The sequence below is a fragment of the Setaria viridis genome, chromosome 5 (assembly GCF_005286985.2).
Source record: "Setaria viridis chromosome 5, Setaria_viridis_v4.0, whole genome shotgun sequence".
Lineage (NCBI taxonomy): Eukaryota > Viridiplantae > Streptophyta > Magnoliopsida > Poales > Poaceae > Setaria > Setaria viridis.
In genome coordinates this window covers 30,644,963-30,668,781 of record NC_048267.2, presented here as the reverse complement: position 1 = coordinate 30,668,781, position 23,819 = coordinate 30,644,963, and the positions used below count along the sequence as shown (strand labels likewise).

At 45.7% G+C, this 23,819-nt stretch overlaps 2 protein-coding genes across 2 annotated transcripts; one reads left to right on the top strand and one right to left on the bottom strand.

Annotated features, from left to right (window-relative positions):
- Nucleotides 1-7,054: 7,054 nt before the first annotated feature.
- On the top strand, nt 7,055-13,044 carry LOC117856363 (potassium channel AKT1). Its single transcript, XM_034738744.2, has 11 exons — nt 7,055-7,517; nt 8,696-9,061; nt 9,194-9,251; nt 9,342-9,659; nt 9,762-10,007; nt 10,105-10,203; nt 10,339-10,371; nt 10,456-10,641; nt 11,031-11,228; nt 11,316-11,391; nt 11,626-13,044. The coding sequence occupies exons 1-11, from the start codon at nt 7,330-7,332 to the stop codon at nt 12,513-12,515; spliced, it is 2,658 nt and encodes an 885-aa protein (XP_034594635.1). The 5' UTR covers nt 7,055-7,329; the 3' UTR covers nt 12,516-13,044.
- Nucleotides 13,045-13,924: 880 nt separating this feature from the next.
- LOC117856364 (uncharacterized) lies at nt 13,925-18,013 on the bottom strand. Its single transcript, XM_034738745.2, has 7 exons — nt 17,469-18,013; nt 16,638-16,945; nt 15,764-16,486; nt 15,226-15,354; nt 14,914-15,117; nt 14,424-14,624; nt 13,925-14,306 (listed from the first exon to the last, which is right to left on the bottom strand). Exons 1-7 carry the CDS (start codon nt 17,734-17,736, stop codon nt 14,181-14,183), a joined length of 1,959 nt encoding a protein of 652 aa, XP_034594636.1. The 5' UTR covers nt 17,737-18,013; the 3' UTR covers nt 13,925-14,180.
- Between the last annotated feature and the right edge of the window lie 5,806 nt (nt 18,014-23,819).

Sequence of the window (23,819 nt, the reverse complement as noted above, 5' to 3'; positions counted from 1 at the left end):
CCAGGCGTCCCAGGTGCGGTACGGCAACACGATGGGCGTTGCTTCGCTCCATCCGAAGTCAGCCTTTATCTGTATATAACTAAATTTGGATCATAACTCAACAGCCTGCTCTTCATTTATGGCCACTTTTGGATCTTTTGCAGATTTGCAATAATAGTAATCACCTGGATAACCAACTCCAGCTCGATCGAGGCCGTATTATATATATCCAATAAAGATGTTTGGATCCATGGATTAATTTTTAGTTCGGGTCATATCGGATATTTGATACCAATTAGAAGGATTAAATGTGAACTAATTATAAAACTAATTGCATAAGCCGTGGTGATCATGGACTAATTAGGCTTAATAGATTCGTCTCGCGAATTAGCCACGACTTATGCAATTAGTTTTGTAATTAACCTATATTTAATACTTCTAATTAGTATCTAAATATTTAATGTGATAGGGACTGAACTTTAGTCTGAAACCAAACACGCATAAGCTATACTACTGTACACATACTGCCTGGCGTTGATTTCTGACAATAATTTCATTTTGCAGATCGAGGCAAGCTACCTGGGCCACAAGATCCCGAGGGGACTTCTTCGCTGATTTTTGTAATGACGAGCGGACGCAAATTCAACTTGACATGTGGCAACGAAATGATGGAAGAGACCGAGAAGGTGCCTGCCTCGCTCCCTCTCGGTCCCTCGCATGCACGCCGGCCCTACCAGCAGCAGCAAGTCCACACATGCCTTTCCATCCTTTTTGGCCCTAGTGATGACCGGGCAGCCATTCGCCTCATCCAGCCCCGCCAGCGCCTCGATCGATCGATCCAAGTAGTATTACATCTTGCTTGACCATCTTTACGACTTTATGTAGACAATAAAAAATGTTGTGGCTGCCACCTCAAATCTCGATCCTTTTCCTTGACCCCTGCCAAACTAATTTGACACGGTTGCCAAGCTAAAATGGAGGTATGTATAGGCTCTGCAAACTTATCTGAAGAAAAGGAATATTTTCCTTTTGAAGATGTAAATGCTTTATCAATTTAATTATGTGAGTCAACCAGTCATGAAAAATAATCTTGATATCCATGCATATATTAGTGTGATGAGGTATATGTTTCGATGTTACTTGCTTGTTTATGTTCAAATTGGTATGATGGGATTTTTCAAAAGATAAAATAGATCAAATTGGTATGATAGGATTTTTCCAAAGATAAAATAGAAACAATATGATGGGATAATAAGCAGTACGGTATATATGGAGAAGGCGTCAGACGAGTCAACCAACCTTGCACTACGTAGCAAAGCAGCAGATCGATGGAGAGACGCTGCAGCTCACTCTCACGCATGGTAGATCGAGTTAATTATCGCGAGGTCCATCGATGGAGGTCAGTATCACCGTGACCTGCATATGAGAGATGGAGTTTGACTTTCTAAAAGAAGTAAAAAATGGCCGGGTGTGATTGGAACAGAAAGCATAAACACCTCCCTATCGAGCTGCACGCGTACGGAGCTAAACGTCATCTTACGTAGTGTTTACTGTTATAGAACTGCTACTACCACCCCTAGAGGAGTAAGATTGAGAGGGAAATAAAGGTTTGTCGACAGGGGCAGGTTGGCCCTTGCACGCGACAGAGGGCGGTCTCACGTATAGTAGAAACAACCAGTCAAGATGAAACAGAGAAATAAAGGCGAGGAGGTTCAGAGTAGCTTATTAAAACACTAGGAATTTTACCAGGCATAATTTGAGTTTTGCAGATAACAAGAAAAAATTTACCACACCATGTTAAGGGGACTAATAACAGATATGTGGCATTCTTGGATATATTATTATTATATGAACTTTGCTAGACATCGATCTTATGACAGATTCCTATGGAAAAAACTAACCGGGTGGGAGCTCCCACCCGGTACTAACGAGGCTCCACCCGATACTAATGGGTAACCTTTAGTACTGGGTGGAGCTTCCACCCAGTACCAAAGGGGGTCACAGGAGGCTCCCGAGTAGACCCAGTACTAATGCTCATACTAGTACCGGGTTAAAAACTAACTAGTACTATGGAAGGACCAATGCTCAGTTTTGCAGGAGTGAGGACGGCACTGATGCCACGAGGGACATGATTTGCCTCTGTGCACATAACCAGCCGGACATGACCGTCCGATTCGTCAACGAGAGCTGCACGTTCTTCTAGTTTTTATTAAGCCAAATCCTTCGTGCGTACACGTATTACGGTATGACGCATGGACGTGGAGCTGCTCCTTATATTTTTCCTGCACTTTTCCCCCGCTTTTTTATTGGAATAAATAACGCCTGGATACATTATTACTAATTTAAGCTTGGTCAAGGCCCAATCATCGAGATGGTTTTAACACTATCGCAGAAGACTAGAGGCATGGCCACACGATTCAAATGGGACCGGTACAATACTTTATATTCAACTTGGAATGGCAATATCTTAAGGGAAGAGGCCAAGAGGCCGAGGGTCCCTCTCTTGCTACACGCCTACGAACATGCCTTTCAGTTCCATCCTTTTAGCGATGATTGAGCAGCCAAACATTATTCGCTTTATGCCTTTATCTATGCCAGTCCCCCCCTCGATGGACACGTCTAGTTTGACAACAATTCAGGAGCAAATATGCCACATATAGGCATTGGTGGTACTAACTTTATTTCATTTTCGATCCTTGACGCCTAATTCGACGTTCCTAGAGCTGCTGAAGAAATCGCTCTCGATCGATAGAGCGATTCCTTTGGTCGTGTGTGCATTGTTCTTGGTTATCTGGACAGTTCGGATGCTATTATACGTGATAAGCGAGGAGCTAGCGTAATTCGTAGAGACTGATCCGAAGATCAAAAGGAATAACTTTTGGAAGATGTGAACTTCCTGGCCCTCCCAATATCATGCAAATGCTTTTCAGGATCATGTAAAGTGTGGTATGCATCACTAGTTGCTCGTAGGAATATAAATGGTTATATATATTCGGCTATGATAAGATAAGGAGAATGCACCAGTCATCTTCAAACAGCATAGCTAATCTTAGTTCCTAACCTAGTTGTCGTTTTGGTATATGTACATCCAAAATCTATGGAGTGCCTGTGTGTCATGATTTTAGGTGTATTCGTGTGTCCATTTGATAACAAGGGTATAATGTCTAAATGATGATGTGCTTATATATATTATTCCTTCCTTCTTCCTCACATTTTTCTCCTTTTTGGAATTCCTAATATGCCTCCATATATGGTGTCGACAAACCATATTCTTGCTGTGGGGTCTTTTTGACTATTGCCTCATTATACGTGATAGCATACTTGACACGTTACTCTACCACCTTAAGATGACAATGACGTACGTGACATTAAAAGCTCATGGTTAGTTTCGGGGTAGAGGAGCTGTGGGGGTGTTGGTGGAACAAATGCGGACATGGTGGTGGTGACTTTGATGGCATCACCAGATAAGGGCGGTGGATTGGATGTTGCGACACGCATGATAGAGTTGTGTTTGGTGGAGCCCGAGTAGTAGCATTTGGGAAGTGTTGGTTGCGTGGCGAGGCATCAAGAAACTCTCAGCAGTCATGAGAAGTAATGGATAGCTAACGCTACTAGCAGCGAAAAGGGAAAAACCCTCCACGGTGATGGATTTGTTACGATATACTCTCCCCTTCCAAATTTTAGGTCGTTCTAGCTTTTCTAGATTCATAGATATCATTATGCATCTAAACATACACTATATCTAAGTGTATAACAAAAATTATGCACCTAAAAAAGTCAAAACAACCTACAATTTGGAACGGAATATATAATATGCTACACAACAAATCAATAATAGCACTTCAAAATAAAATAGAATGCGGTAGTAGTACTAGGAATAGCTTTCGTGTCCAACAAATTATGAGATTACCTAGAGATATAATGGAATTACATCCCAGGAGCAAGATAAGCACAACCACCTACAAAGGCAAAACAATCACCATAGCTTACAGATCATCATAGATTCATTCATAGTTCAAATCACAAGGCAATAAGGGAATCATGGCATTGCAGAACAGGAGAGAAAAACTGAACCACGCACATATGGATCCTCCGTCCGGAGAAAGGAGCCACCACTCCACCGCACGGGATCACGTTCGCTCGTCCCGTTTCCCACAGGTGTCGGCCTTCGCCTGGCTGCCCGTCAAAAGTCCCCAACTGCGAGTAGCCAACCGGAGACAAGAGTGGGACGACGAGCAACGCCACCTGCCCACTCCCCACTGAAATCCCGGTGGAAAGAGAGCAGCAGCTAGCGTCCCCTGGCAAAACAGATCATGCGTGTGGTGATGGTGATGCGATGCGACCGTCCAAAGATTTGCCTAGCCCGGGACGGGGAGCATTATCTTATTGTATTGCGCTTCTTCAGTCAATCAGTCTCCAGAGAGTCTGCCCGCCGTTTGCATCATGCATCGGTTCATGCTCGTGCATGTTCTACGCTGCATTATTGGTCGCCGTTGCCGGTAGATCAGTTGCTACTTGCCTATTGCTCACAGGCCCAAGCACTGTGATTTGATCAGGCACCTTGCTTAGACGTTTTGATTTTTTTTATTTTTATTTTTGCTTTTCATCAGTTGATACATTTCTGTGAATCCGCTGATACGCCTCATTGGAGGTATATATCTTTTTGAAACAATTGGAGGTATAGATCTCGCTTTAGCGACGAAAGAAGAATTATTGGATGCAGCACATGGATTAATGTGGCATGTCCCTTTGCCCTTTGGAGTACTACTAGCTGGGTGTGCGCTGGTGGGTACGAGGAGGTCCGAACGCCGCCTGATGCGCGTCGTTGATCACACAGGTCAACTTGGGCGCGCCCCTGCGAAGCATAAGCCAAGTTCAAAGACAGCGCTCATGAAGCTTCCACTTGGGGACTGCAAATGCACGCAGTGTGGCTCCCACTTCCCATCTCGCATAACCGGAACCGGGATTAAAGATGTCTCCACGGACGAGATTTTTATTGAGGATCACCTTTAGTCCCGATTGGTTTTAATAGATACTATTCATTTTATTTCCATCCCAAATTACTATTCATTTTGGCTTTTATATAGATACATAGCTTTTGCTACGTATCTAGACATAATATATATTTAGGTGCATAGCAAAAGCTACGTATCTAAAAAAGCCCAAAACGAATAGTAATTTGGGACGGAGGGAGTATATCGTGATACTCAATTTCTGGATGAATGTATTGCATGTCAAATCAATATTATATTAAACTGCATTGAATAAGTAATTCTCATATATTCTTTGACACTAACATGCATATACCCGCACATGTTTTTTGTGCTCCCGATTTTGCTTTGGAAGCTTTTGATTGTCAAAGTTTAGAAGTTTGATCGGATATTGTGTCCAAAGCATCAAACATTTGTGACCAGAGGGGATAATTTGACTATTTTCAGTCAAAAGTTTGTAAACTTTTACTTTTTACAGAAGTAGGTGGAGGGAGGAGTGCCTTCTTCTACTAGCACTACCGAAGATTACTATTAAATGTTTGTGTTAGAGATTAGAGATAGCTTGGGCTCGCGTAGCCAGAGAGCCAGACCACAGCGGCATGGCCCCACTCCATCAACCTCACCTCTCTATTCATCATTTTGAAATAATCCAACTTTATCTGTGCTCTTCCTTTTTTATGGAAAATCGTACACCGCAGGTCGCCCATGTCAACCTAGCCGCACCCATTCTATAACACGTTTGCCTGGTCTTCTTCGCGCAAAATTTCATAAGCTAGGTATGAAATTTGACCTCCTTTCTATGCTACATCATATTGCTATCGCTTTCCAGCTACATCTAAACTTGAACTCAAACTTTCTCGTCAACTCTTCCTGTGCTTTCGTTATTTCTCAATGTGTACATCACATTGTTTTAAGTTCAGGATAGTACGCAAAGTTGACATGATATAATTTCAGTTTAGCCATGACTAAAGATTTTGGCTTAGGCAAGTTTTTTTAAGCAAAAACAGAATGCTAAGAATGCATCTGAAATAATTAAATAAATAAGAGAATACATACCATGAGTCCTCTTTGCGCGCACAAACTTTTCCCACAAAATGATGCTCAAAATATTTTTCCAAGTACTCCAATGCACATTTCAAGTAGATCAAGCCATATTTATAAAGGAGGGAAGCAATCACCGGCTTTAGCCCTCAAGGCACCCAAGAGACCCTTATGCATGGCATGCAAAGACGCTTCATACATATAGTGGAGGAAGGGATAGGTACACTTTTCCTAGATATTCCATACATATGGACAATGTAAGTAGTAGCGTCATGAATTTTGGCTCGTGGATTGCATCATACATGCCTTCAGCCGTGGAGTTTTATGAGACGTGTGTACAAGATGACGGTGGTTTTAAGCTACATGTACAATGTAAGCGGTAGCGTCGCCGTCACGAACTTTGTCTCAAGGAATATATCATGTGTGCGTTCGTTGTAGAGTTTTATGAGACGTGTACAAGATGGTGGTGGTGTTAAGCTACACATCATGGATTCTGTCTCGTGGATTGCATCACGTGTGCCAGCCTTCGACCATAAACGTTTATGAGTTGTGCTTGTGTGTATAAGATGGTGGTGGTGTTAAGCTACACGTGCTTCTTGGACTTACTACGTTATCTCGCAATCAATAATAAAATAATTTTGGCTGATTATGTATTCATGTTGTCGAAAAATCTTTTGAGAAGGTTGTTGCTCGCCAAACGGTTGGCGCACCCAGCCGAAACTATGGATGGTATTGGTTAGACACTATTGGTATCTCTATCTCCTATTCTCCTCTTTGCCCAGCCCTGCTGCCACTGCCACCCGTACGCGTCATTACCAAACCGAGCTAGGCAGCCAGGCCCGCCCGCGGCCGCCCGGAAAACGATCCATCGGTTCATCGGGCCGCGCCGCGCCGCTCCCACGGGAAAACGCCGCGTTTCCGCCCTGCGCGCGCGGGCAGGAGGGGGCAAGGGCCAAAAGCCCTCCCCGTCACCATCGCGAGCCGGCGAGCCGACCCCCACCTCCCTCCCAAACCGCTCCATAAAACGGCGCCGAGCGCGCGCTCGCTCCCACATCCCAACTCCCCCAGCCAAGCCCCAGGTGCCCAACCGGCTCCAGCTCTCTCCTCCCCTGCCCCCCTTCTCACCCGCGGCGGCGCCGCCCGCGCGTCGTCCCCGCTGCCCGAGAGCCGAGAATAGATAGGACACGAGGAAAAAATTGACTAGCCGACTAGGGAACCCGATCCGCGATCAATTTACACGCGCACTGCCAGGTCAGATTTGGTGGTCAGGGGGGGTCATCCCGCCTCCGCTGCCGCCGCCGCCGAGCGGCAGGGGCCAATGGCGGGGTGGGGGTCGTCCAGGGTGGCGGCGTGCGGGCCGTGGGGCGGGGCGATGGAGAGAGAGCTGTCGCGGGACGGCAGCCACTACAGCATCTCTAGCGGCATCCTGCCGTCGCTCGGCGCGCGGAGCAACCGAAGCATCAAGCTCAGGCCCTTCATCGTCTCGCCCTACGACCGCCGATACAGGTTCGCCGCCTCCTCATCGTTATCGGTTCCGAATTTACGATTCGGCGCTGCGTGTCTCGTACTCTGCCATCTCGTCATCCCTTCTCTCGGTAATCTGCACCTGCGCTGGTTTGGTCTGTGTTGCATTGTTTGCTTCTGGCTCGCCAACGGCTTGCTCTGGCAGCCTCGATTTTTGGTGATGGTCGGCGAAGAGTTGCTTGTCTGTAATTCTGGGTGGAGAAAGCCGACGGGTTTTCTCTTATGCAGAATTCCAATTTCTGCTCTTGTTTTCATGAATTACTGAATTAGTAGGGTGGCTTCCTAATTTTGGCCACCCTTTTGTTCTTTATATATCCTCTATTGCTTATACCTGTGCACTGCCCTTTTTCTCTTAACCTTTTTGTCACTAATTCTCTTGGGTGCTTATATTTTGCTGAATAGAAAATGATTTTGATTTTTAAAGTGATTTCTTGGTTTCACTTGGACCGAATAATTGCTTTCCTATTGCAAGTCAATAATTGATTATTCTATGTTTTGCTTTTTATGGTACTCGCATTCTTGATTTGATTTTGTTTACTCTGGACGGCTTAGGTTGTTGGTGTCTCCTTTAATTTTTCTTTTTTAGTTCACAAGAGAGACAAGAAAGGCATGATCTCGATGGTGACGTCTCTGCATTTCTTGTACTCACGTTTTACGCTTCTTTATGCAACGATTCGTTGTCAAAAGTGCTCAGTCACGGGATTCGGGTGGAAAACCTTTTTGAATCGTTTTGGAATTAGCGAGTTGTTTGGTGGTATTTCCATGTATTTCCAGGATAGCTTCTGATTTTATCATTGTTTTCAACTCTTCTTTTTTCCTATGTGCTCGTTAGTTTACTTTTCCAAATTAGCAAAGGTTATGTATTCTATTTTTTTACATAATTTAGTTGCTATTGTAATGATGTTATGGATTATTGGAACTCTAATTGAATGATTGAACAGTTTTTCTTTAGAGTTCCTTTTTCAAAGATAATTATATATAGTAAGCTGGAGTATTAATAGTCGTTGTAGCACTAACTTACATAAATTCTGCAGCAATGTTAAACAAATCTATTACAATGCTTTCCCTGTGAGCAGGACAATTTGGTGGTAGAAAATAAGGCGGTTTAGTTACAACAAAGGAAGAAGAAATTCTGATATGCAGTTGTTAATTCTATGCAGATGCTGGGAGACTTTTCTCATAATTCTCGTTGTCTACTCTGCATGGGTTTCCCCATTTGAGTTTGGCTTCATTAGGAAACCAACAGGAGGCCTAGCTATAGTGGACAATGTTGTGAACGCGATCTTCGCAGTGGACATCATCCTGACCTTCTTTGTAGCTTACTTGGATAGACTGACATACTTGCTTGAAGATGATCCAAAGAAGATAGCTTGGCGGTACACTACCACTTGGTTTGTTCTTGACGTCGCCTCCACCATCCCAACAGAACTTGCTCGGAAGATACTACCTCCAAACCTGAGGTCGTATGGCTTTTTCAACATGCTTCGTCTATGGCGTCTTCGTAGGGTCAGCTCTCTCTTTGCTAGGTATGTTAACGATGGTGCATATGCATATGGGAATCTAATGCTCCATGTTTTTCATGGATAGTGTCATTATACCATGTTTTTGTCTTTCTAGTGAGAAAAATAACGTCTTCATCTATGTTTTTCTACTTGCAGGTTGGAGAAGGATAGACACTTCAATTATTTCTGGGTTCGATGTGCAAAGCTCATATGTGTAAGTAATCAGAACATTTGAGAGTCTCCTGTAAATCTTAGTATTACTGACAGATGAGGAATGACTATCCGCTTACTTTTGATCTTGTAGGTTACACTTTTTGCAGTCCACTGTTCGGCATGCTTCTACTATCTTCTTGCTGATAGGTATCCTGACCCATCGGATACGTGGATTGGCAATTCGATGCCAGATTTTCATCACCGTAGCTTGTGGATTCGCTATGTTACATCAATGTATTGGTCAATCACTACTCTGACCACTGTGGGTTATGGTGATCTACACGCGGAGAACACAAGGGAAATGGTATTCAACATTTTCTACATGCTATTCAACCTTGGATTGACTGCCTACTTGATCGGAAACATGACCAATCTAGTTGTCCATGGCACCAGCCGTACTCGAAAATATGTGAGTTCTTTTTTGTCAAGTATTGATTAATATCAATGTCATGTCTAACAGTCATATTAAAGTTGGATCTAATATATTTTCTCTTATGTTTTGGACTAAAAGAGAGATACAATTCAAGCAGCAACCAGCTTTGCACTAAGGAATCAGCTACCATCTCGGCTGCAAGATCAAATGATCTCACATCTTAGCTTGAAGTTCAGGACAGATTCAGAAGGTCTTCAACAGCAAGAAACCCTTGATACGCTGCCAAAGGCTATCAGATCCAGCATTTCTCAGTATCTGTTTTTTAATCTTGTCCAAAAGGTTTACTTGTTTCAAGGGGTGTCCAATGACCTTATTTTTCAACTGGTGAGGCTACTGGAATTCCAATTTATTTGTCCTTCTAAAATGTTTTGGTACTGCTTGATCATGCGCTTATCTTGTTTTGTGTGATTGCATGGGCAAGGTTTCTGAGATGAAAGCTGAATATTTTCCACCTAGGGAAGATGTGATTCTGCAGAATGAAGCACCCACTGACTTCTACATTTTAGTTACCGGCAGCGCGGTAAGAATACTTTTTTGAGAATTCTTCTTATTTCCTAGTTGATTTAGTTATGTAAGAAAACATAGTTTGTTCTGATTTCACTAGCACTGAAACCAAGATCACATGGTCATTCTAATATGCTTGTCACTTCTGCAGGAGTTAATAGAGTTGCAAAATGGTGCAGAACAGGCAAGTCTTATGTTGCTTTGATGCTCAAGTGGAAGTGAATTTATGCATCAAATTGTTCTGAAGATAATATGCTAATACTTGCAGGTTGCTGGAGTGGCTAAGTCTGGAGATGTTGTTGGAGAAATTGGGGTTCTTTGCTACAGGCCTCAACTATTCACAGTTCGAACAAAGTCATTATGCCAGCTTCTCCGTATGAATCGCACTGCCTTTCTCAATATTGTTCAATCCAATGTTGGAGATGGAACGATAATAATGAACAACCTTATTCAGGTACAGGAACCACATTATTCTTCGTAATTTTCTTCAATGCTGCATGTTATAGCTATATAAAAAAAATTGTAGAGTTTTGAGATAGAAAAGACCCTGGAAATCAACCCATTCAGATCAGGTGTCCGTTATTAAACCTGTCTTATATTGCTTAACAATATGTGGAATTCAATATCACATAATCGCTATACCATATATTAGCTTGTGGATCATGTTACTATTGCGGCATGATTTTTCCCTTTCATGCTCCTGAGAGTAACCAAAACAACCATAATGGGAATGTACTTTTGAGAAATTATATGATCATAGAAGTACTGTGATACTATGATACCATGAGAAGTTTAAATCTAAGGAGATTCATTCTTCCTTTTCTTCCCCTACTTTTGGTGCAGTTATTAAAAGAGCAGAAAGACAACAGTGTAATGGTGGGCGTTCTGAAGGAGATTGAGAACATGCTAGCACGGGGTCATTTGGATTTGCCAATTACCCTCTGTTTTGCGGTAACTAGAGGAGATGACCTTTTGTTGCATCAACTTCTGAAGCGTGGTTTTGATCCAAATGAATCAGATAACAATGGCCATACTGCACTGGTGTGTATATCCATCGATGAATAGATGTTTACCCACAGATTTTTGTTAAGCAAGAAATTTAACAATGTTGATTTTTATTTTCTACAGCATATAGCTGCTTCCAAAGGAAATGAGCAATGCGTCAAGCTTCTTCTAGACCATGGAGCTGATCCTAATGCTAGAGGTATGCATAAGACCAAACTATGATACATCTTCTACAGATAGGCCACAACAAAACAAATGTATCATTTGCAAAATTCCTCTGAAATTATTGTCAGTCTGCCACCTAGAAAACTAAATCTACTACTATAAGAATTCTTGTTTCATTCATAATAATTTTAATTTCCACATTAGTCTTAAAGTTCATGTAGATTGGACAAATCCTCATGCTGACATGCCAATAACCCTTCCATTACAGACGACCAAGGAAAAGTTCCACTGTGGGAGGCTTTGTGTGAAAAGCATGCTGCAGTAGTAGAGTTGCTAGTTGAGAATGGTGCAGATCTATCTTCTGGAGACACGGCCTTGTATGCTTGTGTTGCTGTTGAGGATAATAAGACGGAGCTGCTTAAGGACATTATCCGTTATGGTGGCGACATAAACAGATCAACGAGAGATGGAACCACTCCACTGCACCGTGCTGTCTGTGACGGAAATGTTCAGATGGTTGAACTTTTGCTGGAACACGGAGCTGACATCGATAAGCAGGACAGCAATGGCTGGAGTCCAAGAGATCTAGCTGTACAACAAGGCCACGACGACATACAGGTCCTTTTTAAGAACAAATCACGGGTAGCACCAAGTCACCGTGTCTCAAATAGCAGGGTGGCACCTATGTTGATAGGGAGGTTCAACAGTGAGCCCGCAATGCCAAACGTGGACCATGAAGATGCCGAATTATGCAGCAAAGTTGTCCCGCAGAGGCTCCTGAGAAAGAGGGTCACTTTCCAAAACTCCCTTTTTGGTGTCATTTCTTCAACCCACGCCCACCAGGACACTGGCCGTATGCTCTCGAGAGACCTTGCAGCAACAGGTGGTCCGAGTTGCCGTCACAATTCCCTCGTCAGGGTGACAATCAGCTGCCCCGAGAAGGGGGACACTGCCAGGAAGCTCGTGCTCCTACCACGGTCGATGAAGGAACTCCTCGAACTAGGCGCAAAGAAGTTTGGCTTCATGCCCACCAAGGTCCAGACAGTTGAAGGTGCTGAGATTGACGAGGTGGAGCTTATCAGAGACGGTGATCATATTGTTCTCGTCAGTGATGACTGGTTGCCAGAAGTTGCGCAAATAAGACCTGACAAGAAGTGAGCGAACTGTGCCCTTAATGCAATTTCACAGTAGAGTTAGGGCCTATTTGGATCATTAGTTCAAAGTAAAGTTCCTGTCACATCGAATGTTTATATACTAATTAGGAGTATTAATATATGTTAATTATAAAATCAATTGCGTAGACGGAGGCTAATTAGCAAGACGAATCTATTAAGGCTTAATAGATTCGTCTCGTGAATTAGCCTCTATCTGTGCAATTGGTTTTGTAATTAGTCTCTTTTTAATACTTTTAATTAGTATATAAAGATTCGATGTGACATGGACTAAATTTTAGTCCGTGAAACCAAACACGCTTGCGATACAAACTGGGCGATTGGCAGTTAACGTATGAAGTTCTTCCAATTGAAGAACTAGTGGGGATGTGTATGCCCACCTTGTAAATTACCATGATAGTTTTGGTCCAGCTTGGAAAAGAAATTGTAGCCAGCTGGTCCGGTGGTCTGTAGTTACTTGCTCTCATTTCAAGAGAAAGGGATCCAGAAAAATGTAAGTAGGGTTGTCCAGTTTACCTGATTTCTTTTTCTTTTTGTCCTCGAGATCAAGCTTTCTTTAAAACCGACAAATATACATGTGAGTTGTGAATTCGTGAGATAGGCCAATAATCGAAACCTGCAGGCTTTGTAAATTCAGTATTACTTGCGAAGAAATCTGAGGCCCTTAACTTGTCAAATCAACACGTTCCTTGTTATTTCAGCTCTGTGGTTGGTCCTCTTTCAGCATCACAATATTATGCACGATATGTTTTCAGAATTTCATTCTTGGATTGGGCCAGTATCATCCTGGATGGGCTAGAGAAGCCGCCCGCAAACGCATTTTGGACGAGAGAGGGCCTGTAGAGGAAAGCCCCAGCCCAATCGTTGAACTAATTGCCGGCATTAATATGACCATGCTACATTGATGAGCATGATGAGTCTGTCCATTGTCCTGTTAACATAGCTGACAACGTTCCATGTTTGCAAATTCTGATGAACAGGCCTCTCCAAGGAAATCGACCCGTGTGTGTAAACAGCCAACTACCAATCTGAAGCATCTCAATGCGCCACGGGAATCGCCTGTGAAGTTTCATGAACAATCTGCCAACTTCCAATCGCCGGGTGGGTGGCGCAATCAAAGAGCATTGGGGCTCCCTGTGGATCCCCAGCACAGGCCATGTGAGGCGGGGGCTCCTGATCTTCTAATTTATTTGCAGCTACACCTCTCACCTTCCACCACTCGTGCTCGTGCTCATTCTAAAGAACTGTTTGGCATTCCCTGCTGGATTAGGGAGTGGCACTGGCACATGATACGAGCCATGAAGACAGTGCAGGTTTAATTTTGCAACACCGAAAAAGGCTTCAATTATCTCAGCCATTTCAAGATGATAACAGTATCTCAAACTGAACCAGACGAGGACCGGAACACAGCAAGCATGTGCTATACAGATTCAACTTGCTCCATTGAAATCATTACATGTGACAAAAAATCAGGGGAGCTCTAGGAACCCTTGAGATTTTGGGTCAGGCTCCACTACTACTTCGCACTACATTGGCTCACACAAACACATACCAAGTTACCAACTAGAGGGGCCTACTCAGTGTGGAGGACAGAAGCACAGGGAACAATTGAAGGGGGGGGGGGGGGGGGGGGGGGGGGGACAAGTATACACTAGAGTCTTTGCAACGAATCTTCTGATGGTACCAATCTAGAGATAAAAGGAGAAAGCGCCGAGAGTAATGCCTTGGGGCACTCCTCATGTGGCAAATGTCCACATCCCGATACAGTTACTATCCTCTGCCCAAGTAGAACGAAGTATATTGTTAGGAATACCAAATAGGTATAAATTAAGTCCATAGCAAAATCATGTGCTCGACTAACGGGTAAGTCAACAAATGGGAGCGGATTACTTACAGAATTTACAAGTTTTGAAGCCATAGCTTGTGCCGACTTCACAGAAACAAGAGCATCCTCAGAGCCCGCTACCACCAGAACAGGAAGGTCTTCCACTGATCTTAATAAATCTGCCGCTCTTTTTGATGATAGGACAGTAGAAAACGAAAGCCGGCCCACTTCATGTAGTGCTTCATCCCAGCCCTCAACAAATAGCGGAGCCTAAATGCAAAAGCAAACCAAGTCAGTCAAACAATCCAATATTCACAGAATGACAAAGCATGTGCATTTAAAAGTAGTACTTGTTTCACATGGACAGAATAGGAAGGCTATAGATACTAAACAGTTATTTGAACAGTAAGGTGTAAGAAGACTTGAATTTTTTCTTTCACAGGACAAATAATGGTGGTCCAATAAACACATGATTAGATGTATCAGATCTGTAACAAACTTCCCAAAAGTAAACTTTGAATGAACATCAATGGTTTGACCTCTTAAAAGGCATGCTTACCTTGTACAGGTTAAGAACTTCCGTTGTTAGCTTTGTGGCATCATACCATGCTCGTCGATTGATAACCTGAGTTATTTCAGTACGAAGAAGTGGACGGACCATGTGCTTTTTCCTCAGAGGTGTATGCAGTAGTATACGAGCAAATGCAGGAATCACTTCTCTTGATAAGCTTACACCTACAAGAACAACTCCCTTCACCTCAACCTGCAAAAGCAAAAAAGTAATGTTCAATGCCAACCTTACATGATGTATTAGCTTCCATCCAAAACAAAATGAGACGAGAACAAGCTAATTTTCTCAAAGGGAAGTTACCTTTATATGATCTCCATAAGTGCGCAGCTTTTCTGCAGCTTTCAAGGCAAGCAAGCCCCCATCATCATGACCAACTAAAACCACAGAGCGCAAACCCATCTCCGAGCAAAATGAAATAAGAAGATCAACCTGCACATGATCACATAAAATGTTCTTTGTAAGCATGATTTTAATGTTCAAAATACATTAGGATATTTTGTTTAGCCCTCGCAACTAAATCTGTAGGCAATCTTTCTAATAAAGAAATGTCCCCTTACAAGCTGTTAGTACTAGACCATTTTCAAAGAAAATAGATATCATCCTGAGGTTGAAAGCTTTAGACACTCAGATGGTAATACTTGTAACAGTAAAATATGATACAGGAAAGGTAACAGTTAGCTGCTACTCTTAAATCTTAATAGTAGGTGAGTAAAAAAGCAGACAATAAAATTGAACTATAGGATCAAATGCCAGCTGCAGTTACTAGACTTGCATTAAGGGTTCTTCTCTCAGAAAAAAAGAGGGAAACATAATATTTTGATTAGATGAGAAGGATCACCTGAGACTCTAACTCATATGGATTTGGTAATTTCTTGTCTTCCCAGTCCTTTCTGCGAGGTCGAGATGTCAATCCCCATCCTGGGCGATCAAAGGCCAAAACATTGCAGCCCACTTGTCGAGCTAGCAAATTAGAGACATGTCTCCACGAGAATACTCCCCCTCCAAACCCATGCACTAAAACTACAGCAAATTTACCATGCTCTCCAGCCTCAAGGTCAAAGCCCACAGGATTCAAATATACGTCAGCACTGCCATCATCAAGACTCATAAGAGGGATTTCATCTGACAAAGTTGGAGATGTCACTGGTTCTACCAATAGTGGCGCATATAGAGAAGTTTGATGATATTGATGGCTAAAGCTCCTATTCAGAAGGCGGCGGGTATTGGAGGAAGCGGACGGTGGGCTCTCATGTCTCTGTCTTCTAGGAGAAATGCTCGATGAAATTACATCATGATGAGTATCCCTTTCTGAAAAGGAGTCAGGGGGCGACGATAAGCAGGTTGATGGATCGGAAATTTTGTAGTGTACAGTGATCCCCTGGCAAGCAATGAACATGCTATCACTGTCTGCAAGAAAACTGATTGGCAAATCGCGGTCATCATGTACAATTGTTTTCCTCTTTGTCTCGCTTTCACTCCTTGAGAAAAGCTTTGCACCATATGGTGTAGGAGACCGCGGAACCTTGTAGCATCCAGAAAAGGCATTCTTGTACGCTAAAATCTGAAAAGAGCAGAAAACGGTAAAGGTCATAAATCATCAAATTTTACATCAATAAGACATCAAAGTGCAAAGCAGGTGATAGGTATCTCAGCTTAGTTGTACAATTGATCATGAAGTGCGATTTATAAGAACAAGTGCATGACAGTCGTACCGATTCAGGGTCAATGCGGTGAATGAGAAGCTTCCGTCGAGCCCTGCAGCTTGTTCTGTAAGCAACAATAACATGGCCAAGAGCAAACACCAAGGAAGACAGAAAAAGCACTGGCATTCCCCATAGCTTCTTGAGATTGAGCTTGTGATCCGGCAATGACGGCGAGAGCTCAGGCCCAATGTCCTGCCCCGGACTATAAACGGAGGCCTTAATTAACAAAATGAGCAGAGATGCCAAGGAACAGAAAGTTGCTGTTCCAAGGTAAGGACCATGAGAGAGACCAGAAGTATCAGACATGAGGTATACACCTGCAGAGGCAGCAGAACATATGGTTAGTCTTCTACTCTCAAATAAGAACAGAGCAGAACTTGGTATACGAGTACTTCAAACTGTTCCCGGAGCTTCCCAGTTAGTCCAGCTAATGAACTGACTTAGTTTAACTACATCCCAAGAAGAGCGAGCAAGCAACAGCTATACTCCGATTAATAACTGCAGATTTCGCCGAAAGCTCCGTCCAAGCAAAAGAAGACAAGCACAGACGAAGCAAGACTGTAGCTTTCAGATCACCAAATCCTCGTAGAGGAATGCGAAGGATCTTAAGCCAAGACCTCACCCCCAAATTTTTAACTCTAAAAACTCGAACGGACTCTACATCATCAGAGCAAATAATATCAAAAGGGGAGAAGAGGGGGGGGGGGGGGGGGGGGGGGGGGGGGGGGGGGGGGGTGGAAGGAAATCCAACAAAAACGAGCAACAAGGTTCCCCTAGATTCTTGTCACTTGCCCATTTTGAAGCATCAGCGAGGGTCTAGCAGGAAGTGCAAGGGCTTACAAGTGATGATGAGAGATCGAAGGATGGAGACGAGCGGTATGTCGGCGAGCGAGCTCCGGAAGCGGTACCGCTGCAGTTGGTCCCGCAGGCCGTGGCCGCGGAGGCATCCGAGGCGCACCTCGAGCCACAGCGCCACGGCGACGTCGCCCGCGGCCACGAGCGCCGGCGCCGACGCCACGAGCAGCGACGCCACCATGACCACCATGAACCATATAGTCCTCACCCCGCGCCGCACCCGCTCCGCCCACCCCTTCCCCGCCGCCGCCATCTCCCACCGTTCCCCAACGGCGCCGTCTCCGCCGCTCGTAGCAGCCGCCGCGCTGGCCCCACAAATCCCGGCGATCGCCGGCGGCCGAGGCCTATGAGCCGCCGCCGCGCATACGCCGGGGGCAACCCCCGCGCGCGAGTGGGGCGGGTTTAGGGTTTCGTGTGCCGCCGTGCGGCTCAGGCCTCCGGGGCGGCGGACGCGGAACAGTGAGGCAGGCCAAGAGAAGGGGGAGGCACTGCGAACAACGGAAGCGGCGGAGGGGAGACGAGAAGAAGAAGGGGAGAGGCGGAACGGGAAGGGGGAGGGTACTTATGGAACAGTGCTTTGCGATTTGTTTTTAATTTTATTTTTTTATTCTATTTTGTTGCAGCCTTGCGGGGCCTGTGAATTGTTGTGCTAATGCTGGCTGTGACTGGGACTGGGTCATTTTTTTTTTTGTTAGTGTGGCGAAGTGAGCATGAACGGTAGGATTCTTGGAGCCAGTTGCTACCCTTTTGTTTTGGTTGTCCGTATCCCAAGGGTTTTCATTCTGTTCGTTTTTTGTTCATTTCCTTGTTGCTACTGCTGGCGGCAGCAGGTTTTTGCTCATGGAGACAGATGGAGTTCTTCAGTTGCAAGAGGCCCGCCTAGCTGTTGCTTACGTGGGAGAAGATGTCGTGTTTCTTTTCTTTTCATTTTGTTTTCTAGTTATGACTAGATCAAAAGACATGCATAGGGCTTTCTGTTATTTTGTGTCTACTCTTTTCTTGTAAGATACATTTGGTGCATCAAGAGTCTAATTTTTTGCTAATTTGAATTTTTAACATATCAAGTTTTGCTAAGCTTGTCAAGCTAGCTCAAGTCAACTCTTACAGTTCCATTGTGTTTGAAATGAAAATTCGCACTACTCTTGCCTACTTGGATGGTTCATTTTCAACTTTGTGATCCATACTGATTGTTGAAAAATTTATTGTTTAGTAATTGAATATGAGCGAATCCATCTGTATTGTCGATATTTAAACTTCGATCACGATCATGATTCCTATGTTAAAAAATTATATCTAGTTGAACTAAAATATTACTCGGTGCAGGAAAAATAGTGTAACCACTCGCACTTTAGAAATCCATTTGAACCAAGGCATCCATTTGATGAACAACGGAGTGGATCCAACAAAATTCGGCTAGTCTTTAGAAGATCGCATGTTCGCTGGGAAATAAACGAAAAAAAATACGCTTTAGCTTGGCTCCCTTTCTCCGTTCGACAGAGGATTCTTCGAAATTCCTCTCGGCAGATCGGAGCAAATCTTTTATCTTTCCACAGAACCTGTCAAGAAAGAAAGAAGAAAGCCATCCATCTACCTGCGCCGGCAAAAGGGGGTCGATCCCACGGCGACCCGGAGTGCCAATACTACCCCGGCAGCAGCACAGGCACAGCACACCCCAGCCACCAACCGGCCCCAAACGGTCGGCTCCCCCCGGCCGGGAACGGGACTCGCGGCGCGGCCGGGGTAATCGCATCGCAGCCGTCCGCTGCTCCCCCGCCGCGGCACGGGCGGCTCCCACACCACCTGCCCGCCTGTCCCAGTCCCCACTCCCCGGCAGGCAAAGCGCCCCGCTCCTTTTCCTGCAGATACGGCGCGGGCCCCGCTCCAGCGTAGCCCCAGCCCGGCACATGCGCCTCCGAGGCCCCACTTCCAGCGTGGGGTGATTCACGCGTGGGCCCGGCCCCTCCCCTGGAGCATGGCTCCTGCTGCTAGTTTTTTTTTTCTTTAAAGAAATGCTGCTGCTAGTATCTACTACTACTACTATTTCTTTTCCGGTTTTCACCTCGCTTTTTGTTGGAAAACAGGTGAGCTCGACGCCTCTGATAGTGTAGTTTATACTTTAATCCCGGTTGGAGCGTAGACTTGGCCTGACTTTGCACCAGAGACCAGAATAATGTTTTCAGGCGTAACCACTGTGCCACGACGGCTGCTGAATGCATGATTATCAATAATTCGTCTCTGTGGTTTTTAAATGTTTTTTGAGTTTAGTAGGGAACTAGGGACTGGTTGGCGACGTGGAAAAAAATTCTTGATTTGCATGGCTGCATTGGTCCATGATAAAGAATGTCAATGTTACAGCTTGTTCAGGTAATGATTTGATTGATACAGAAGCAATATCCTTAAGGAAGTACCTCGCTTTTTATATGCGGAACACGTATATAGCTTGGTGTTTTAGACCATCAATTGATTCCTTTTAGAGATGTACGGCCATGGACTTCAATAAGTACATATAGTTTCTTTCATGATGATTGCCTTATCCAAGCTCTAGGTACCACTGGGGAACAAAAGCCTGGCATAAACATGAAATTGAGCTAGTAAATTCAGAAATGGGTTTAATTTTCGTCCAAGTGCTATGGTGTTTGAAGCTGACTTGGTAGGCTTGGCAGGAATTAACGTGCGTTATCAGTTCTAATCTAGTATCGTCCAGTCATATGTTAATCTCGTGATTGGTGCCTTGCTAAAACGAACGTAATCGGCCGGTGGGTCAGCGCCTCAGCGGGGCCGAATCGTGGTCGGACCCAAACCCAAGGAGGGCGCAGCTTTTCACGCGCCGCTAGGCACAGGGGCACTTGCCGTCTTCCATGTGGGGCACCAGACCGGGCCCACATGTCAGGGAGCGAAAGGTTGTAAACTCTCCCCGCGTGCACCAGTAGGGCAGCGCCGGCCGAAAGGCGCCTCCTCGGGAGCCGGCAAGGATGTAACGGTAACGGCCAAAAGGGGCGGTGGCGGGCCCCACCGGCGCAGCGGCACCGAGGGCGTGGGACGCCTGACGCGGATTGCCGCTGACGCACGGGTCCCACGCACCCCCAAGTCGTGTCGTGTCGTGTCACCCGCGGTTAAACTAACGGACCCTTTTCCGCGCCTGCGCGGCCGTTGCGTTGCACATGGGACGACGGGCAAAAGTGACTCGCCTCCAGTCTTTTTTACCACCGCCCCAAGCGTGAACTGACTTGCGTACTGAGATGCTGCTATCCTGCTACTGACCGGTGGGACCACCGGAACCAGACCGGGGCTGTCATCGATCATCGGTGCAGCGCCGCAGCAGCAAGCATCGTAGCAAGAGGTTAGTACGCCGTGCGCGGCCCCGCGCGCATGGTGGATAGGAAGTAAAAAGCTGCCGCGGAAGAGCAAGATGCCCTGACCAGACAGTGCGATCGGAGCCGTGCGAGTTCCCTGCCGCGTGGGGATCCTCACCTACGGTTAAAAAAAAAGGAAGAGAAAAGGAGTCACCTAGCCCTAGCCTGCCGCTCCGTGTCGCCGCCGTGTCCGCCACCAACAAAAGATGAGAGCACGAGCATATGTGTTCAGCTTGCTCGCCTCAAGAGTCAAGACCAAGCAGTAGTTTAAGAGAAAACGGCACATTTCCATACCAAATTAAACCAGGTGACGCTCGCATCATCTGAAGTTCTGAACAAAGAGGCGCCAAAAGGTGCGGTCCGGTGCCATGTGCGCCTCTCGCGCGAGATTCATGTGCGCACACAGCGGAACGATATTCTCTGGAATCACAACAAGTCCGCAACACAGATTTGTGTGTGGTACCGACGTACTAATCCCAGCGCAATCAATGGGCGCAAAAACGGAACGCATGTACCAGCAGCGGACAAAGGACGAGCGGAGGAAAAGGACCCGTCTGATGCGCCGCGCACATGCATGTGCATATGCACGCACGCACGCACGCACGCACGGCGCGACCGGTCAAATGCTCGCCTGAGATCTGGATTATCCCACCCTCGTTAGTTCCAGTTCAAACTTGGGAGGACGTACGCCCTCCATCTGCTATGACAACGAGATCAGACACATATGATGGCCATCATCACAAACGGCCCAGCTGTATCATGAACCCGGAGCGCGATCCCGTGTGGCGGCACGAACACGGCGATACGGCATTACTGGGCCGCATGCACCGTACCAGCGCCACGGCGCGTCGGCACAGCGGTGGGGGCGCGCAGAGTGCGCGCGTACGAAATTAATAAAATCATTGCCACGAGCGCGGCGCGCCCCGGCGCCCGGGAGAGTCGGGTCGCTAGCTGCTGCTGAGGTGCCGGCGGGTGCGCGCCCCACGCCCCTGCGCCGCGCCGCGTGCGTCCGCCGCCCGTCCGATCCGATCGGCCCGTCATCCCGCTCCCGGGCGCCCACCTCTGCCGCGCGCGTGGCGGCCGGCGGCCGGTGGCAGCAGCGACCGAGCGCGTCGTATTTGTTTGCCACCGACCGGGCGGCGGATCCGGCAGGAGAGCCACAGGGATGGATCGATCGATCGGCAGCAGGCGCCGGCCAGTAACAGTGGCGGCTTTACGCGCGGTCCGGGACCAGCGGCCAGCTGCCAGCTCGAATTGAACGCCCCGCCCTGCTTCTTTGTCTCACTAGAATTGCTCGAGCGATTCAGTGCTCTGCTGCCGCCTGCCGCGAATAAACGTACTCCCTCCTCGGTTTATCTTCATAAGACGCACACACATATCTAGATTTAAATTTTAGATTCTTTGACTATCATTTTTATTTTTTATAACATAAATTTGAAATAGTTAGATTCCAATAATTATAAATTTATAATCATAAACAATACAATGTATGATAAATGAACGGTCAAAATATAATACAGGACAACACTTTATAAAGATAAACGGAGGGAGTACCGGCCGCCCTGCGCTCCCATTCATTGTTCAGTCAAAGGCTGTTCCCAATTTGTTTTTGTTTCCGGGGAATGAGAGCAATTGTATGCGTTTTCTTGCAGTCGAAGTAAACACGCATCAAGCTTGGGGCTCCTGGCGCGTACAATTCATAAAAATCATAATCATAATCCAAACGATCGAACTGAGAAATTAGTCATCAGCTGGTTAAGTGCTTCGTACCACCACAAAGATCCCGAGGTGTACTGTCATGAAACTACTCAAACTCGTACCATGTCAGGTCATTGATCGTATCGTACAGGTACCACCCTAGTTAGCTTCGGGACGGACCACGGCTGCTACCTGCTGGTGCGTGTTTCAATTCAACAACCAGCGCGGCCAGCCTCGTAGCTCCAGCTCCCTCGGTATCCCGTAGAACTCGGTCCAAATTCATTTCAAGAAGGAAAAGAAAAACAAAGGAACTCGGCCCAGATGTCCAATTAGTGCACCATTCATATGCAGCTGGATTAATTGCTACTATTGTATTATGCATTTATAGTACTACTTCTATGCGTCCAGCATCCGATGAGTGATGCATTTTAGGTCGTCGTGTCAAATTATTTGGCGCCTAATAAACTCGGGTTAGGTGCTTCGCCAGATGATCGAGCACTAGGTGTGGGCGGGCAGACAGCATAAACCCGCCCGCCCAAACTAAAGTTCCCTTTATCTGTTTCAAAGAAAAAGTTCCCTTTTATCTAATCTAGGATTCGGTGTCATACACACGAATTGGATAGGGTGACAGCTAGAGAAAGATCGCGTCTGAATCATCGCCCTGTCATGCCCACTAGATCGAACCGGTTGGTGGTGCGTGAGCGAGGGGCCGGGAGACCACATCACCGATCCTTCATCTTTATAGTGACAGTGAAGTTGCAATCGAATTGTTTATTAATCAGTGGGCAACTAGCGATCTTTTGGTTTCATCTTACTGGTCGTCTATGGCTAGTGGCTCGTTTAAGGCCAGCTCCACTGCAGGGAGATCACCGATAGATCGGGTCGGATTATAGTCCGGCAACGCAATTTGTGTTGGAAGAAAACAACAAAAAGGATTCATCGATCGGTGACCGAGTGGATGTATGACTAGGGCAGGTAGTTAAGTTTTGGGGGGTCCTTTTGAGTCCGCACAATCTGGTACCATGCAATAGGGTACACGGATTCAAAACCATGAATTGGTACAAAATGATGTTGACGTATCATTTTGAATGCAAGCCCCGGCCCGTAAACCCTAGCAGTACCGCAGCAGTACTAGCAACTGATGAGAGCCATTTACCACATCTCATTTTTTTTTAAACACGTTATAGGACCATATACAAGAGCCATCCCTATGGACCAGTTTATCATCGACAGAATAATAATGACTACACTGACCCAGCTAGCTAGATGCATGTTTCACAAGCAA